Source organism: Dama dama, chromosome 18 (assembly GCF_033118175.1).
Source record: "Dama dama isolate Ldn47 chromosome 18, ASM3311817v1, whole genome shotgun sequence".
Taxonomy (NCBI): domain Eukaryota; kingdom Metazoa; phylum Chordata; class Mammalia; order Artiodactyla; family Cervidae; genus Dama; species Dama dama.
In genome coordinates, this window is record NC_083698.1 from 94,292,522 (window position 1) to 94,311,233 (window position 18,712).

General features: G+C 47.8%; 1 protein-coding gene across 1 annotated transcript in view; it reads left to right on the forward strand.

The window, feature by feature from the left end:
* The first annotated feature begins 180 nt into the window (after window positions 1-180).
* Window positions 181-18,712, forward strand: part of STRA8 (stimulated by retinoic acid 8) — a 31,202-nt gene continuing 12,670 nt past the window's right edge. The window contains exons 1-4 of the mRNA XM_061165865.1: window positions 181-1,177; window positions 13,561-13,785; window positions 17,252-17,327; window positions 17,939-18,023. Of these exons, the coding sequence (XP_061021848.1) occupies window positions 13,594-13,785; window positions 17,252-17,327; window positions 17,939-18,023 (353 nt within the window). The 5' untranslated portion in view covers window positions 181-1,177; window positions 13,561-13,593. The remainder of the gene's footprint in view (window positions 1,178-13,560; window positions 13,786-17,251; window positions 17,328-17,938; window positions 18,024-18,712) is intronic.

An 18,712-nucleotide genomic window follows, 5' to 3' on the forward strand; every position in this document is an offset into this window, starting at 1 on the left:
TAAGGCCGCGCGGGGCGGGGCCGGGCGCGAGCGCCGAGCCCGTCACGCCGAGGCCGGCCTACCAGCGCGCACGCATTGCGCGCCGCGCGCCTTTGGACCCGCCCCCGCCCCGCCCCCGGGCCCGCCCAGCTGCTCCCGTCACTATCACCCAGCTCAAAGAGCAGATGAAAGCAGCACGGCTAGCTGGGTTTTACTGGCAGCGCCGGCGGCTGTGTCATCTGAGTTATTGAAAGGGGCGGCTGCCGTCCAAGTCAAGTAGGGCTGGACCTTGGAGATTATCCCAGATAGTCACGAGGCGGGCGGGGGGCTGAGATGCCCTGATCGTTGGCATTACAGCGCCGAATCCTCTGTGCTCTGCCTGCCCTCATTTTACAAATGGGGGAAACTGTAGTCCTAGAGGCAAAGTAACTTGTGTGAAATCACACAACCAGGTGTGTTATCAGGGAGCCCTAACCTCCCCCCAAAACCTACTTTCATAAATAAGATTTATCAACACCGCAAGACAATCAAAGCACACTGTTACCAGAAAAGGAAAAAAAAAAAGGCAAGTTTCAGAACAGAATGTATAATATGATCCCAGTTTCTTGAGGAAAGGAGTTGGGGAGAGATGCGTGCTTTTGTGTACATTTTACAAATTCAGGAAGATCACACACTAACCGCTTGTAGTTGTTTCCTCTCCCAGGTGAGACTCCAAGGGACTTTTACTTCCGAATTTTTACTGCTTTTTTGTTTGACATTTTTATAAAGTGCATATAAGCAGGGAAATATTCAATATCTTTGAGCCTCACTTTCCACCTGCCTTCCAGAGTAATAATGAAAATGTAATAAGATAATGTATGTAAAATGCTTAGCACAGTAAACAGCCCATCAGTAAACTGCAAGGTTTGTTCCCTTCTCTCTAATGGTATGGCTTTCTGTACAGTAAGTCCCCTGCATGCAAATCTTCAAGTTGCAAGCTTTCAAAGATACAGACGTGTATTCACATGTCCAATCATGTGTTAGTTCATGTGTCTGGCATACATTGTCACATGTGTGCATCCCCTACAAATAGTTGTCGTTTTGTGTATTTTACAGTACTGTATGGAGTATAACGGTACGATATCTTCATTTTTTGCCTTTTCATTTGATACCAGCTCCTGTGTGCCAGCTTTTGTACTGTACTACTGTACTTTTCAAGGTACTGTACTATTTGATTACAAATGTTTTCTTTATTTTTTGTGTTTATTTTTTATGTGTTATTTGTGTGAAAAATATTATAAACCTATTACAGTATTATAATATAGCCCATTGTGTTAGTGGGTACCTAGGGTAATTCTGTTGGACTTACAAGCAAATTAGACTTACGAACACGCTCTTAGAACGTAATTCATTCATATGCCGGGGACTTACTGTATTTGGCAAAGTACTACTCAGAATCATTACTGCCACTCTGCCCAGATCCTCCAATATTATTACATGAAAATTGAGCCCCAAAGGCATTCTGATCTGCACTAGAGAAACTTGAAAAGATAACAAAGCATAAAACCCATGGCAAGACAAGGTAGAGACTTGTTGCTCTCTGCCTGCTTTACCTGTCTCCACAGGTGTAAGTGTCCCCTAGCAGACAGACTTGTCACACAGGGCAGGCAAGAAGAGTCGCCTCTGTGATTACTAGGAGAACTGGGGCAAGTCATACTGATACTTTGACTGGGATGTCAGATTTTCAAAAGGGAACTTGGGAAATCCTGACAAGTAGCCAATGTCAATACCTCCTGCTACAGGAAAGTTTCGAGTTAGATTCTCCTTTAAAAGGCACCAGAAGCCACAGCCCTCACCGCGCTCCCCTCCCCCCACCCAACTGCCATGGCAGTTTCAGACCAGAGTCTATAAAACCAACTAAGATTGTTTTTCTGATCAGCAAAAGACAGCTCCTCTGGGCCTTAGTAGGAGCTCTTTCCTCTACCAGGAATGCCTTCTCCCAGATACCCATATGGATGGCTCATTTGAGCAAACACAGGAAGGAGGTTATGCACGTTTGCACTAATGTCACCTTGTCAGAAAAGTCTGACCATCCCGTACAAAATAGCAGTGATGTCACGTCCAGAACTCCTAGCCCCTTTGCCCGGCTATATCTTTCTCCATAGCACATATCACCACTGACATACTAGATATTTTACTTATTTATTATCTGTCCCCTACCCTCTTTGAAAGTATAAGCGGCATGAAAACAGAGATTTTTGTCTTAATTGTTTGCTACTATAGCCCCACTGGGGCTTTCCTAAATAGTCCAGTGGTAGAGAACGCAGTGTAAGAGAATCAGGTTCGATACCTGGGTTAGGAAGATCCCCTGGAAGAGGAAATGGCTACCCATTCCAGTATTCTTGCCTGGAAAAAAAATCCCATGGACAGAGGAGCCTGGTTGACTATAGTTCATGGGGTCGCAAAGAGTCAGATATTACTGAGTGACTAAGCATGCATGCATAGCCCTACTGCCTAAGATGGTGTCTGACTTATAGTTATTACTATTACTATTAAGCTTAAAATAGTCACTTGTGCTTGGAAGCTTTGTTGATTGGCAGCTAACCCCTTCTAGGCTCCATTTCCATGAAATAAGTGAGTCTCAGACATATGTGTTCCCACAAATCCCTCGGAAATTGGTCCAAATGCAGATTCCCAGGCACCATCTAAGCAAGAACTGACTCATTGGAAAAGAACCTGATGCTGAGAAAGATTGAAGACAGGAAGAGAAGGGGACAAGAGAGGATGAGATGACTTGATGGCATCACCGACTGAATGGACATGAGTTTGAGCAAGCTTCAGGAGTTGGTGATGGACAGGGAAGCCTGGCGTGCTGCTGTCCATGGGGTTGCAAAGAGTCGGACACCACTGAGCAACTGAACTGACTGACTGATTTCATCTGAACCTCATTCAGCCCTATGAAGTCTTTTTCTCCTCATTTTATAAATAAAAAACTGAGGTTTAGGGAGCTTAAATGATTTATTCAAGTTCTCAGGTTGACGCTTCTGATTCCAAGTCCTCCAGTGCTCACAGTAGCATCACTGAATTAGTCAGCTTGTGAGATAGGCTGCGTGCCTAAGTGAGGACAATTATGTCCCCTTCCTGAAGAGTATTAGAGCTCAGACTAACCACACAGGGTCTCTTTCATGGCTGGAGCACTCTACCGCGAACAGGGATCAATCAGTTTAACCCTGGGTCCCACAGATAACAGGTCAAAGGTATAAGAGCTCTGGAGCTCTTTAAGTTTCTGGGATTATCTTAGAATTTCATCTCCTACCCATACTTCTTTTTTTAGACATTCTGGGAGGCATGTGAGATCTTAGGCCCCCAACCAGGGATCAAACCTGTGCCCCTTGCATTGGAAGCACAGAGTCTTAACCACTGGCCTGCCAGGGAAGTTCCTCCTGCCCTTACTTCTGATCCTGATGCTCTGGGCTGCACTTTCTTTAATCTACAGCTTCTGATATTTCTTGTCACCCCCATCCTTTGCCTGCTCTGCCTGCGGTTGTTCCCTTGAACTCCTATCCTTTAAGACTCAGCCTAGTCATCCCTGGCCCTCACCACTCCAGTTACACTTGGTGTTTCCCTCTCTCTGTTCCCCTGGCCTAGCACCCTGTTTGTGAGTATCACATTGCTTTGTAACAGTCTGTCTCATTTCCTTGATTATAAACTCCTGGGAGCAGAGAGTGTGTTTGTTGATCCTCCAGTGCCTAGCATAGTCCCTTGAAAGGAGGTGCTCAAGAGCTATTTGTTGAATTAATGAATGAATGAAGTCCACGTGACTGTACTGCCTGGGACTCCAAGTTACATGCTCAGTACAGAGCTTCCACTGCCATTGTCTTCAGCAGAGAAATATTTTCTTATTGTGGTCAGTGTCATAAAGAGTCCTGGGCTCTTCTGAAAACTGGAAGTGGCCTGGCATGACCTGTTTGCACATTGATGTTCAACCCCACTGAAAATCAGTGACATAAATTAAAATAGATGTTATTTTCCCTTACCAAATTTCCATTGAAAAATCTATTGCCTGGTGTTGATCAACCAAAAATGAAGTGTACATTCTTACCAAGCTCCAGATTGAGCTAATTTTCTAGGAATGACATTATAAGTGATTACTCCCCCACCCCCAAGAATGTTCATACTCTTGAACTCAGTGGCTATTGCTTCTAAAATTTCCCTTAAGAATAATTTTTACAAAAACAAGATTCATGTAGAATGGGTTGTTTGTAAGAGCGCAAATTATTTGTAATAATGGAAGTTATTTACAATGGTGGAAGTTGCAAGTACTTAGAGGCTGCAGTGAGTTGTCCTCCAAGAACTGAGGGATGAGGAAACTGCATTTCCACTGGGTGCTGAACTGCAGAACCAGCCCAAGATGGATCAGAAACCAAAGAAACACAGTTAGTGAAAAGAGAGAGAGAAGCTACTGGCTCACAGTACTTGACTGAGCATATCAATTCACAAAATAGTGTGTCTGTCCATCAGAAAAGGTTTTGCACTCAGACTCACAGAAATCAGGGACTTCCCCACTGGCTCAGTGGTAAAATAATCTGCCTGTAATGCAGGAGACACGGGTTCAATCCCTGGGTCGGGAAGATCCGCTAGAGAGGGCAGTGGCAACCTGCTCCAGTATTCTTGCCTGGGAAATCCCATGGATAAAGGAGCCTGGCGGGCTACAGTCCAGACGGTCGCAAAGAGTCAGACATGACTCAGTGACTAAACAACAACAACACGGAGATCAAGTGAGTGACCAAGGGCAGAGCCCACTGAAGCCCTCAAGTGTATCTCATCCAGCAGACATCCTGAGTTCTGTCCTGTGACAAGACTATGACTAGACCATGAAAGTTGGGCCATTAGAGGTAACCTACCCTTTTCCTAGGTCCAAGCTCACCAGGGGTCCATCTGATTACCCTGGCATTTGACCACAGGAAGAGTTGTAGCATTCTGGTGTCTTTCTCCTCGTAAACTGAAAAGGAGTTTCCAATTGTGTTAGTCTTCCAACATAGGCCAAAGGGGCTGTCATTGACACTAGGGCTACCATGCACAGTCTGTGTGTGTGCAATAGTTATATTTTTTACTGAATGACAATAAGTATGGCATTCTGGTATCTCCCTCAGATCCCTGTGCAGTGAAGTTAGCACTAATCAGCCTTTCAGAACCTGCTTATCCTTGGGCATGACAATAACAGTTCCAACCAACCTGTTCACACCAACTGCGCAGGCAGGCATCTCTTCATGATTTCTACAAGGAAAAAGAAATACGAAACAACCAAAATGTCCAACATCAGGGAAAAACTGAAATAAGTTATGCTAATCCATCCCATGGGAAATAGATGGGGAAACAGTGGAAACAGTGTCAGACTTTATTTTGGGGGGCTCCAAAATCACTGCTGATGGTGGTTGCAGCCATGAAATTAAAAGACGCTTACTCCTTGGAAGGAAAGTTATGACCAACCTAGATAGCATATTAAAAAGCAGAGACATTACTTTGCCAACAAAGGTTTGTCTAGTCAAGGCTATGGTTTTTCCAGTGGTCATGTATGGATGTGAGAGTTGGACTGTGAAGAAAGCTGAGCGCCAAAAAATTGATGCTTTTGAACTGTGGTTTTGGAGAAGACTCTTGAGAGTCCCTTGGACTGCAAGGAGATTCAACCAGTCCATCATAAAGGAGATTAGTCCTGGGTGTTCATTGGAAGGACTGATGCTGAAGCTGAAACTCCAGTACTTTGGCCACCTCATGTGAAGAGTTGAGTCATTGGAAAAGACCCTGATGCTGGGAGGGATTGGGGGCAAGAGGAGAAGGGGACGACAGAAGATGAGATGGCTGGATGGCATCACCGACTTGATGGGCATGAGTTTGAGTAAATTCCGGGAGTTGGTGATGGACAGGAAGGCCTGGCATGCTGCGATTCATGGGGTCACAAAGAGTCAGACACGACTGAGCGACTGAACTGAACAAGCTCGGGGAGTTGGTGATGGATAGGGAAGCCTGGCATGCTGCAGTCCATGGGGTCACAAAGAGTCGGACAAGACTAAGTGACTGAACTGAACTGAATACATATTATGCAGCCATGAAAACAAATTAGGTAGATCCCCAAATACAAATATGAACTCATCTCCAATTTATTTGATTGAATAAAAACAGCATGTTGCAGAGTGATATATTTATGTAAAGGTTCTTTCCTCCCAGAGCTCACAAAACAATATTTGCCAAGGGACTATCTGTAGGTATGTAAACATTTAGCAAAGGATCTGGGAGCAGACATATCAAACTAATAACAGTAGCTAAATCTATAAAGGTGGAGAGAAGACCAGGGTGGGCTCGGGTGTCTTCATTTTACAAGGGGAATGTGTATTATTTGTGTAGTTAAAATTCACTTTATGTGGCAACTGACTAAAGGAGTTGACCAATGATTTGATTTATAAGAACTGAGCCTGCCTGCCGTATGGTCTTCCCTATCCTTTCATTTCATCCTTTCAGCTCTCTAGGCTCAAAATCAGGGAGTCACGTTTGACTCCCCTCTTTCTGTGGTGCCCTCCTACCATCAACCCATCACAATATTCTGTGGGCTTTCCCTTCAATATCCAGTGATTTCTAACCTCATCCACCACCAGCTCTCATATTTTCTCACCTGTGTTATTAAAAGAGCATACCTGGCCTCCAGGCTTCACCCCCTCACCTCCTCACTGCCTCTTCTGGACTCTTGTTTCTATGAGGTTGACCATTCTAAATGTCTCACATATGCAGTATTTGTCATTCTGTGACTGGTTTGTTTCACATAACATAATGTCGTCAAGGTTTATCCATCTTTTTATGACTGAATAATATTCCACTGTATAGATAATAATATTCCATTGTGTGTACCATATTTTCTTTATCCATTCATCTGTCAATGGACATTTAATTGTTTCTACCTTTGGCTACTGTGCATGATGCTGAAATGAACATGCATGCAGACATCTTTTCAAGATCCTGGTTTCCATTCTTTCAGATAAATACCTAGAAGTGGGATTGCTGGATAGTTAGTTCTATTTTTAATCTTTTTAGGAACATTCATGCTATTTTCCCTAACTGTTGCACCATTTTACATTCCCAGGAACTATGCACATAGTTCCAATTTCTCTATATTCTTGCCATACTTTTTTTGATAATGGCCATCCTAACAGGTATGAGGTGACATCTCGTTGTGGTTTTGGTGTGTCTGTCCCTGATGACTGGTGGTATTGAGCACCTTTTCATATTGCCGTTGGCTGTTTGTATGTCTTCTTTTCGGAAACCTCTGTTCAAGTCCTTTGCCCGTTTTTTAAAATGGTTATTTGGGTTTTTGCTGTTGGGTAGTAGGAGTTCATCACGTATTTTGGGTAGTAACCCCTTCTCAGATATACAATACTTTGTCCCATTCTGGAATGCCTTTTGACTCTGTTGTTTGCTTTGCTCTGCAGAAGCCTTTTAGTTTGATGTATATTTTTATTTCATTGCCTGTGTTTTCAGTGTCATATCCACAAAATCACTGCCAAAACCAACGTTCTGAAGATTTTCCCTTATGTCTTCTTCTAGGAATTCTATAGTTTCAAGCCCCAACTTTCTTCATCAGTATTTGTGTTGCTCTTTTTCCATTTCACAGCACTTTCATACACTTTAAACTCTTTAAAACAGAAACCCCAAAGGGAGGTCCCATGGTTCTGAGTCATGATGACAGGCCCTGAGCCTTTGGGAGTTTTACTCTGGAGGTCAGGAGAGGATGGGCACTCTCACCCTGGGATGCGTCTTGGGAGTCATGTGTCTGTCCTTCTACAGTAGACGGTGCTCAGCCAAGCTGACTCAGCAATACCTGTTGCTCGTGAAGGAGCTTACTCGATTCCCAGGCTCTTCTGGAAGCCAGAATCTGGCCCTATGCAAAGGAGGTGAAAGGCAGAAGCCCATCTAGGATTGCATCTAAGGCTCCTTTTGACAGAAGAGGAGCTGGGAGCTCCTAACTGGAGTCAGAGACTGTACCCTTCTGTAGGCCTCTACCTTCCTCATCCTTCCCTACATGCCATTGTCCACAGACCTCAGTTCACAGCTGAGACTCTTCTGTTCGGAAACTTACAAAATCATGCAAATTTCTCTCCAGCAGAAAAAAGTTAACATTCCTTTCACTAAATGCTACCCAAGGAGGCATGGTGAGCAGAAAACCAGAGAGAACTCTAAGTGTTTAGACTTTAGGCAGGTGACTGCCCTTCCCTGAGCTGGCTTCTCCCATGTATGAAATGGGGAAGAGAAGACTCTTTGCAAGGTCATCCATGAGGATTAAGAACATAGCAGATGCTCAATACACAATCCATCACTCTCATTTTGTTTGGAGGATACAAAGATGATAGAGTCTGAGACCCCTGCCTGTTATCACATGAAATGGATAGAACTAATGTTGATGCAAATAATCAATAAACAATCTATAATAAGGGACAGAAGAGAATTTCATTTGATCCAAAGCAAGGACTATAGCCCAGGAGACACAGATTCAAGAAGCACCTGAATTATGTTCCACAGGACCACAAAATAGAGGCAGCTTGTATACACAAAACCTATAAAATTTACATAAGTTGTTTATCAAGAATTAGGACTGGAGCTGGCAAGAAGGGTGCCAGTTAAGCAGGGATTGGTTGGTGCGCAAAATGGTTGTATAGTTACAAGCATAGACCTTGAGACCATAAGATTGCAGCTGGCAGCTGCTACCAGATGTTTTGAAAATAGCTGGTGACATCCTTGAATTTGATATAGTTCAGAAAATTTAGGAATTGATGCAGCAAAGTGTCTGAAACCACATCTGCAATGGCCACCAGCTCCATTTTAGATGTCTGAATCACAGTTCCTCCATTTTGATTTTTAAATGATCTTAAACATGTCATCCCCAACAATGGAGAACAAATGAAAAACGCTGTTTCTCCAACCAGAAAGTTAGGGCTGAGGATGCAGAACACGGGTGGCTATAGTGGGCTGGTATTATGCAGAAATCTTAGAAAGCTCCCTGTTGGGACTGGTATAGAACTTATCTGAGGGAAAGAAATGCTCTCAGGCTGGTGGAGGGAAGGGGTATTTCAGGGCGGGATCTATGCTGTTTTGGCAGGGGAGGTATTTTGGGCAGGACCCATGTTACTATGGGGGGGGGATATTTCACAGCAGGATCTCTGGTACTGGGAGGGAGGAGTCAGGGTCAGAAGGTGATGGTGTGTCTCTGTGTGGCTGTTGCTGGGGAGAACTCTGATTGTATCCAAAACTGGTGAGAAGCCACCTAGAGGTCCCAGAGTTCATAAGCAGAGCCTTCTACCTCACGGCTGTGAGGAAGGCTGGCTGAAGTGGGCCAGAGGTCTTCATTTTCAAGAAAGAAATCAGGCTGCAGCAGGTAAGGAACCCTCTCAGCAACGTCCTACCCCAGGACTGCATTTTTTCTGGGTGCATACCTGCTCCTCAATGGCCACATCCAGGGAGCCAGACATGTGTGGTAGTGGTCGAGAGGGGATGACTAGACAAAGGGCTGGGCAGGTTGGTTTCTGGACCTCTGTGTACCCTCTTAGCGCAAAGGTAAAGCTCTCCAAGACAGAGGTGTGCTGCTGCTGCTGCCGAGTCGCTTCAGTCGTGTCCGACTCTGTGCGACCTCATAGACGGCAGCCCACCAGGCTCCTCCATCCCTGGGATTCTCCAGGCAAGAACACTGGAGTGGGTTGCCACTTCCTTCTCCAATGCATGAAAATGAAAAGTGAAAGTGAAGCCGTTCAGTCGTGTCAGACTCTTCTTGACCCAATGGACTATAGCCTACCAGGCCCTCCGTCCATGGGATTTTCCAGGCAAGAGGACTGAACAGACTCTTGAATGCCCTCAGTCGCACAGGGGTCTCACAACAACTCCGAGACTGGTGTTGGGAGGAGAGCAGCAGGGGCAGGGAGGAGAAACAAAGGAGGGGGGAGGGGAGAAAGCACTTTCTCAGGTCACAGGGTCCTGGACAGCCAGAAGGGACAGGGCCTCAGGCTAGGCAGAATTTTGTTTTAAAACGAATATTTAATATTTATCTTGAAAAGGAGGAGGAGAATTTGCTCCTCCTGGGTGCTTTCCATGTGACAGTTTCTTTCCACATAACACACCGTTTAATTTAGTGTTCCACCAAACTCCGAAGCTGAATTTCAAGAGCGTCCACCAGGGGGCCAGGTACCCTGTCTGTCTGCTTTAGGTAGATCTCATGGCAACTCACTCCAGTATGCTTGCCTGGAGAATCCCATGGAGGGAGGACCCTGCTAGGGGCTACAGTCCATGGGGTCGCAAAGAGTCGGACACGACTGAGCGACTTCACTTCACTTCATTTCACTTCACTTCATGGTCCTCATGGTCACTGTGAGGTAAATCCCCAGTCAGAATCCAAATCCAAGTGCCTCTAGGCCCCCTGCAGGAGGCCTTTTGACCTCAGGTTCACCCCTACCCGGGGTGAAGCAGCTTGCCCCAGGATAGGGAGCAGCAAGGGGCGCCTGGCTGCTGGAACTTCCTAGCCTCAAACTGAAGGCATGGGAGCAGACCATCCCCGAAACATTCAGGGGAGCAGGAATTCAAGCAGAAAGACACCTAGACACACGAATCTCTATTTGGGGGAGAAATGAATTTTTTTTTTTTTTTTTTTGCCTAAGCTGGAAGAATACCTGTTTATTCTTGTCTCAGAGAGTAAAGCACTATTTCTCTTTTCTTCTTGCTATTTTGATCCCACCTTCTAAAGGCCTCTTCTGTGCAACCTCTCTTATGGCCCACCCCCTTTTCTTCTTCCCTAGTTTAAAACATCAATTCCCCGGTCCCCCCTTGTATCTGTCTATTTCCTCACATCTGCCTGCTCTCATCTTTCCCCCGAGACAGGGAACCTGTGCTCTGGACCTGTATTGACCAAGTCTTCTCTAAGCCTCAGGGAAATCCAGTCAGGCTGGTGCCCCGTTTGAGGGATGAGGATACTGGGGCTCTAGGTCAGGCCAGCGGACCCAGTCGAAGGACATCCATTTAGCCCTCGGTGGGCACATACAAGCCGTGTGGTGACACAGGGATCCGCTCCCTAACCCCCCTCGGCCTCACTTGGAAAGGAGCCATCGGGCAAGGTAAAAAGGTCAGCCCGCCCCGCTCCCGCTCCCCGCCGCCGTGTGTAGCCTTTGGACAATATGTTACACTGTTTCTTCCACTGCCTGCACCTCATTGGTCCACCACCGCGCATCCTCATTGGCTGTGGGCCCAGGGCCACACTGCGATTGGTCCGCGCGCCTGTGCTGAGGTCTGTCGGGCCCAGGGGAGCGAAGGTCCCCACTGTGTTTGGCACGTGAGGCCAGTGACCCACTGCCACCACTGTCATGGCTTCCCGCTTCCCGTGTGCCCAGGTGTTCATCTCCCTGCGAGGGTGCGAGTCGACTAAACGCCACCCATTCACCTCCAGAATAGTGCACTGGACTTGTGGGTGGTTTATGTAATACATGCGACTTAGTGAAACTCGTGGATCCAAACAGGTGGCCATTTAGGCCTGAGTCCAAACTTTTGTACATTTGTACACGTCATGCTGACACCCTACAGATTTCTGAGAATGATTCTGGGTTTCTTTTAAGCATGATCTTCTAAGCATAGGGAACCAAAGGAAGCTGCTGGTGGGTTGCAAAACATCCAGTGTCTTGTATGCATTCACTTAGGATTTGCTAAGAGACTCTGTGTGTGTGTGTGTGTGTGCGCGCGCGCATGTGCGTGTGTTAAATCGCATCAGTCCTGTCCGACTTTGCGATCCTATGGACTGTAGCCCGCCAGGCTTCTCCAGGAAAGAATACTGGAGTGGGTTGCCCATGTCCGCCTCCAGGGCATCTTCCCCACCCGGGGATCCAACCGACGTCTCCTGCATTGACAGGCAGGTTCTTTACCGCTAGCGCCACCTGGGAAGCTCTAATACAACTGGATCACACTCAAATGGTTTAGGGATTGATAATTTAAGATGACTGAAAGTTACTTTGAAACTTGGAAAGGGTGAAGTCATAGTTTTTTTTTTTAAAGTTTAGCCTAGGGAGTTTTTGGTTTTTTGTTTTGTTTTGTTTTGTTTTAAGTTCAACTCTAGGTGGCTTCCCAGTCGTTCACTATCTCCCAGAGTTTGCTCAAATTCATGTGCATTGAGTCAGAACGCTATCTAACCATCTCATCCTCTGCCACCTGCTATCCTGTCTTATATCTATTCTGATGCACTCTCGGAGAGACACTTTAGATGCTGAATACATGGATCCTGACAAAGGATCTTGATTTGGTGACAAAACAAGATTCAAATGAGAAGCCAGTGTGACCTGGGTCTGAAAAACTTCTCAGAGAAATTGGGGCTTAAATTGAGAACTGAAGGACAAGCTGACTCTAGACAGGTATAAACCGGGGGGAGGCGGGGGGGTTGCATTCTAAGTGGGAGGAAAAAAAACGGAGACGCGGTGGAGGCAGCCTCTGGAGGCAGCAAGTCTTGGGAGTGTCTGCCCCCTATAGGAGAGGCAGAGGGCTGCACCCTTATCGCGTGCGGCAAACTTCTCCACAGTCGGGCAGATCTTTCCAGAGGAATGTGTTCGGGTAAGAAACCTGAGAGGAAAGTCAAATTATCAGTATTGGCACAGGAGAGCTCTAGACTCCCCACAAGTCCAGAGGCCTTTGGCATTCATATGCCTAGACTATTAGAGAATTTGAGACTCTGGGAGGACCTTGGTGTTTTCACCTCAGCCTAAATGTCAACCTAAATGCCCTGGTGTCCAGGCACATGCATTTCTTTTTAATTTAAACAGGTAAAGAAGACTCATATTCTTAAGTTCGAAAGGTTCTTGTTTTTCCCTGTACGGTGTGCTGGCCTGGTCCCTCAGTCGTATCTGACTCTGTGACGCCATGGACTCTAGCCCACCAGGCTCCTCTGTTCATGGGATTCTCCAGGCAAGAATATTGGAGTGGGTTGCCATTTCCTCCTCTGGGGGATCTTCCTGACACAGGGTTCAAACTCAGGTCTCCTGCATTGCAGGCAGATTCTTTACCACTAGTACCACCTGGGAAACCCTTGTTTTTCTCTGGGCTTCCTGTTCACTTCGCTGTTTCACTTTGCTTCCTATTAAAGATTTGTTTATGTCTGGAAATTGGAGACTATAAAAGGTGGCCTCTGATGTAACCTAGCCGTCAGGCTGGATGGGCCTCTGATTCTGTGGCTAGGGAAGACCTCACAGGGTTGGGACACACCTGCCCCACCTCTCACAGCCTGTAAAGAATGAGATCTCAGGGTACAGCCTGCCCTCCTTGGCCACTGTGGTCAATTAACAAGTGTCCAGTGAGAACCTGCAAGGTCCTGGAGACTTCCTGCTGTAAAGCAGCAGTGCCCTTCAACTGTAAGTCAGGTATGAGCACCTTGGGTTTTCAGGAGTCGAGTTTCGATAACAGGTTTTGTATCATCTATGGTTGATTGTGTATCTGTTGTCGATTATACTCACTGGTTTGGGACCTTTTACTTGGGAATTGTTCCCCTTTTGGCTTCAATCTACCTTCCTTTCTCTTTAATATTTTACCTTTACTATTTAGGGCCAAGCCAAGCCTAGCACCTTGCAGCTTCTCATGGAGACTGCAGGAGGAGGCAGCAACCCCGGCGGCGGCGGTGGTGGGGTGACGCCCCGGCCCCTCCAGAAACTGGAGCAGCGGGTGGCCCGCAGACGCCTGTCCCAGGCCCGCCACCGAGCAACCCTGGCGGGGCTCTTCGGCAACCTCAGGAAGGCCGTCTACTCCCACTCTGATCTCACAGCCTCAAAGGTATGGGGACCCGAGGGGAGGGAGGAAAAGCTCCCACATGTGGAAGGACTGTGGAGCCAGGGTGGAGACTGGCCTGGAGCTCCACACCCGAGGGCTGCAGCCCAGGTGGGTCAGTGGCCTGCAGTGGACACCTCAGGACGCTCTGTCTGCTCTGGGCCCTACCTACCCCCTGCAGACAAGCCTGGCCTCAGGAGGGAAATGAGCCGCCGAGAGGCCAGGTAAGCTGGCCACACTGATGCCCATCCCTCTTGTGGGCCGCAGTGAGCCTCCAGCCACTGCCCAGACCCTGCATTCCCACTGTAAGCACACACAAACCCCCCTCCCCCAAAGACCACCCCCCCCCCCAACTACAGGCGCATGTGTGTCCCTCAGTTTTCATGCACTAACCAGGTCTTTCCCTAGGTGGCAGGACACTCCAGGTAAGCATTTGTCTTTTCCTGATCTTAATTCTGCCTTTCTCCTTACTGGGCTTCTGTACTGCTGATTGCTGTCTCTGGCGGAGCACAGAAGTTCGCGTGGGTTCGGGTGGTGATGGAAGGATGGAGTTGGTATCACTGGAGGGAGTAGTCAGGAGGTCTCCAACGTCGGGGAGGTCATGATAGCCTCAAGGCCCCTCACCCTTTTTAACGAACGAGGGAACTGGAATTCAGACAGGACCTGCCAGCTGGTTGGTGGCAGGACCCAGGGAGAGGCCAGGTTTGGGGCTCCAAACCAGGCCCTCTTTCCACCGTCTGTCTCTCTGGACCAGCCTGTTGCTCTGCAACTGTGGGTTTCCCTCTGGGCTGGTGCTGCTTCCAGAGCAGGTACCCTTGTGTCCAGATCCAAGGGGGGCAGGAAGAATCTCAACAGAGCTCCCACCTGCTCCTCTAGAAGGACACCCAGCTGTGGACGCCTCACGGCGCTCTGGCTGCTGCTGCACGTGGGTAAAGCTTAAGAGCCGTGCCTTACCTCCCTGCTGCAGACTAGCCTGACCTCAGAGGCCCAAATCCGGGCCTCTCAGCAAAAGGCCTGTCCAGAACAACTCTGCTCCGTGCCCCCTGGGTGACATGCGTCCAGGGTGCACAACAACCCCAAGGGCCCTGTCACTGGCCAGTGAAGAAGTGTGCAGAGACGGGCAGCACGTCTAAAGGAAAAACAGGTACTGGGGGCTGGCAGGAAAGAGTGGAGGTAAATCTAGAGGGAAACCCTCTGCACCCCTGAAAACTCATACCTCCTGATGTGGTGGAGAGCCTGGCTGTTAAGTGGTGTCAGTCCACGTGAGGCAGGTTCCTTGCTAAGCTTCAGTTAACACATTGGTTAAACAGGGACCCCAGTCACGGTTTCCTGAGGCCTGCCGTGGAGTTTAAGAAGAAAAAGCATGAAAAACATAGCATGGTCCTAGGTGGTTTAGAATGCTAGTATCATTTCCCCATGCATCACTTCATTTCTTCCTCCCAGCTCTGTTCATGTCACCCTCACTCTGCAGAGGAGCAAACTGAGGCTCCAGAAAGTTAGACTATTTGCCTGGGATGGCACAGCCAGGGGGCAGACTGGAAATCAAATATCTTCTGTCCTGTTCTTCCTTTGCGCTCCTGCTGGAGGGACAATGCTGAGTTTTGCATTTGTAGCATCCATGCAGAAAGGATTTGCCTTACAAGAGTGAGATGCACACATGTGTGGCAGCAAGGTTGTACTAGTTTTCTGTGGCTGCCAAAACAAAATACGATACAGGAGATGGCTTAGAACAACAGAAATGTCTCAGAGGTCTAGCCTCTAGAGGTTCAAAATCCAGGTGTCCACAGGACCGGGCTCTCTCTGACTGCCCTAGGGGAGAACACTTCCTGCCTCTTCTGGCTTCTGGCATTTGCTGGCAATCCTTGACATTCCCTGGCTTACAGAGGCGTCACTCCAGTTACTGTATGTGTCTGTCTCTATGTCCGAATTTCCTCTTTTTATAAGAACACTGGTCATACTGAGTTAGAGCCCACCCTCATGATCTCACGTTGACTTGATTACCTCGAGAAAGGCCCTGCTTCCAAATAAGGTCACGCTCACAGGCCTGGGGTTAGAACTTAAACACATCTTTTTTTAGGGGGACATAATTCAACTCAGACAAAGGTCCTAAGAAAATCAGCCTGCCAAAAATGTTGTTGAAACAGAGTTTCAGTGACCCGAACCTGGCCCACCTGGCTCCGTTCTGGCCCAGGTGACGCAGTCAGACTGCAAGGTGGGCATGGGGTGGCCGTGCTGCGCGGACGCAGGTGACCGTCCTGGCCCAGAGGGCTAGAAAGTCCTCGCCTCCCAAGCCCGAGGTTCAGGCAGCCTGTCGCCCCCGGGTATCCCGAGAGTGGACAGAGTCCTTGCTGACCCAGCAGTGTAATTCTGAGCCTGGGACCGGAGCCAGCAGCCAGTGTAGGACGGCAGGGGCCCTGCTCTAAAGGAGCAGTCCGAGATCCCCGTGGTCCGCTGGGTCTCCTGTCACCGTCCAGTGGGTCTGCAGAGCGGGGTGCCTTTAGTCACCCTCCAGTCTCCTTTTCACGTGCCAGCAGGACTCAGTCGGGCCCTCCAGGAGGGTGGGTCCCTCCTCCTCCCCTGCTGGCCCTCCCACAGTCCTCTGCGGCGCTCACCGAATTCTGCATTAAGAGAGGCTGTGGTGTGTTCTGTGTGATGAGTGGTTGTCTCCACGCTCATCTTCCCTCTTAGAATGTCAGCGGCCTGAAAGCTGGGCAGTTTTGTTTACTCTGTGACCCCGGGCTGGGCACACAGCTCTTTGCCCTTGTGCATGCCTGAGGAAGGTCTGGGACTCCTCACAGCCACTGGGCGGTCTGCATAGTACACAATATTCAGCGCTTCTCATCGTTGTATAATCTTGCAGTTACCATTTTGACTTGAATAATGTTACATCCAGCGGTGAAGAAAGGGAAGAAGGGAGCAAGGAAATGCTTGTGATTCTATTTTTGCAGGACAGGAAATTCATAGTTCAAATTGACAGAGCACTTGATAAGACTTTAGGTCAACTAGAATGTATGCATTTGGCAAACAAAAATACATTTTTGTATTTTTACTAACTAGTACATTTACTAGTACTAAACTAGTACATTTACTGTTAACCCACCAGTAGCACACTGTGCGAAGTGAGCATAAGTTAATGGGGGGAGGAGGGGGCTCTCTGCTGCCTCTGCAGACATTGTCCATCCCAACTTCACAGCGCGTCTATAGTCATTTGCAGCCCTAACTGTCTGCTGAACCCAGCTTAATGGTTTCCAAATGCTTTGGTATTTCTGTGAGAACCATTTCCAGAATACAAAGTAAATGTGCCTTCCGTGGCTAGGAACTAACTCCTACCCTTTCTGTTGACGCTGTCAAAGACTGAGACTTTGCACCCGAGGTGGGGGTGGCTTCAGGGCAGGAAAGGGGCTTCCGTGTTCACAAAACCAACTCTGCGAGGGGAGGCCGGTTTCTCCGCACTGTCTGTCTCTGTCCTCAGTGGCAAGTTTTGAATAAGGCGAAGAATCGTATTCAGGAACTGGAACAAACTTTGGATGAGCTACTGAAGCTGAAAGGTAAGCGATCCATGGCTGCCACCCCTCTGCCTCCCAGGGTAGGGCTGGTTGGTTTTTTCTGTTGAAAACAGAGAGATTGGGGTAAGCCAAGTGAACATATATTTACTGAGAGCCTACTGTGTGCCAGGCATTGTGTCTGGACCAGGGGTACGATGAGACCCATGCCCCTGTCCTCAGTGAGCTTAGGGTCTGGCAGGATGGACAAACGTCAGTGGGCTGTGTGAGCAAGAGGAGTTCCTTCCCAGGTGCCTGACCTCTTGAGAGGCCAGAGAAGTGGACCAGGGCTGTCCAACTCGAAAGCAAAGGGCAGAAGCTGTCTCCCTTCTTTGGCACTCAGGCTGGACATTGGGGTTTCACGAGCCAGTGGGAGCTGAATTCTGAAAGGGGTGCTCTCCATGGCTTGACTGAGAAGGGCCAGCTCAAGAAGCTCTTCCCCTGTCCCTCTCCCCCTCCCATCTAAAAAGAGAGGTGAAACTGGGCTCTTGACCCCTAACCCTGAACCTGGGTGGGTTCAGCAACCACCCATGGTCCACATAGTCCAGAAAGGCAGGAGAGACTGGACCAAGTCCCGACTTTATCACGTGTGACCCTTGCCTTCAACTCCTTAATAGAGTCTTTCAACCTGGAGGATGGGAATGCAAACAGCTTAGAGGAGGCCAAGAAAGAATATGCCAGCATGTACTCCAGAAACCCCAGGTAAGAGCCCCAAGCACCAGGAGACCCAGGACGTGCCGCTCTTCTACCACAGTTCTGCTGCGGCTCGGCAGCCCACCCTCCCCGCCAGAATGCAGAGCAGAGTGAGAGACACTGCTTATCGATTTAGAACAGCTTTGTGCTGGAGAGTTCTCTTCTCTGTATTATCCTAATCACATGTATTGGATTTTTCCTAAATATAAAAATAATCCTACTTATTAACAGAAAATGTCAAAAAGAACAGAAGTACCCGAAAAAGAACATGAAAGTACTTCTTATCTCACCACTCAAAGAAAATCAATGTTAACCATCAAGAATATCCTTATTTTCTTTTATTTTGCACATTATTTTGTGGAGAAATGAGATCACAGTATTCATATAGTATTACAGCTTTTAAAAAACTTACCTAATGGTTTTACTGAAAGATACATAAGAAGATAAGGGAAATCCAAATCTCTGCCTACCTTCTAGCTTCACAGGAACCTAAGAAAAGCTAAAAGGGATGTCAGAGAAGAAAGGAAAAAGTAGTACATGCAGGTGCTGCAAGGGGAAGGGATGCTGAAAGGGGAACCTCGTTTGTAACATGGCACTCAGACAAGAGAGGCTGACTGAGGAGCGTCTCGCGCTTCTGTGACCTCACGGGGGACATTTAGCTCTCGCAGCTTTGGACGTGCACTGTGCAGACTCAGTCC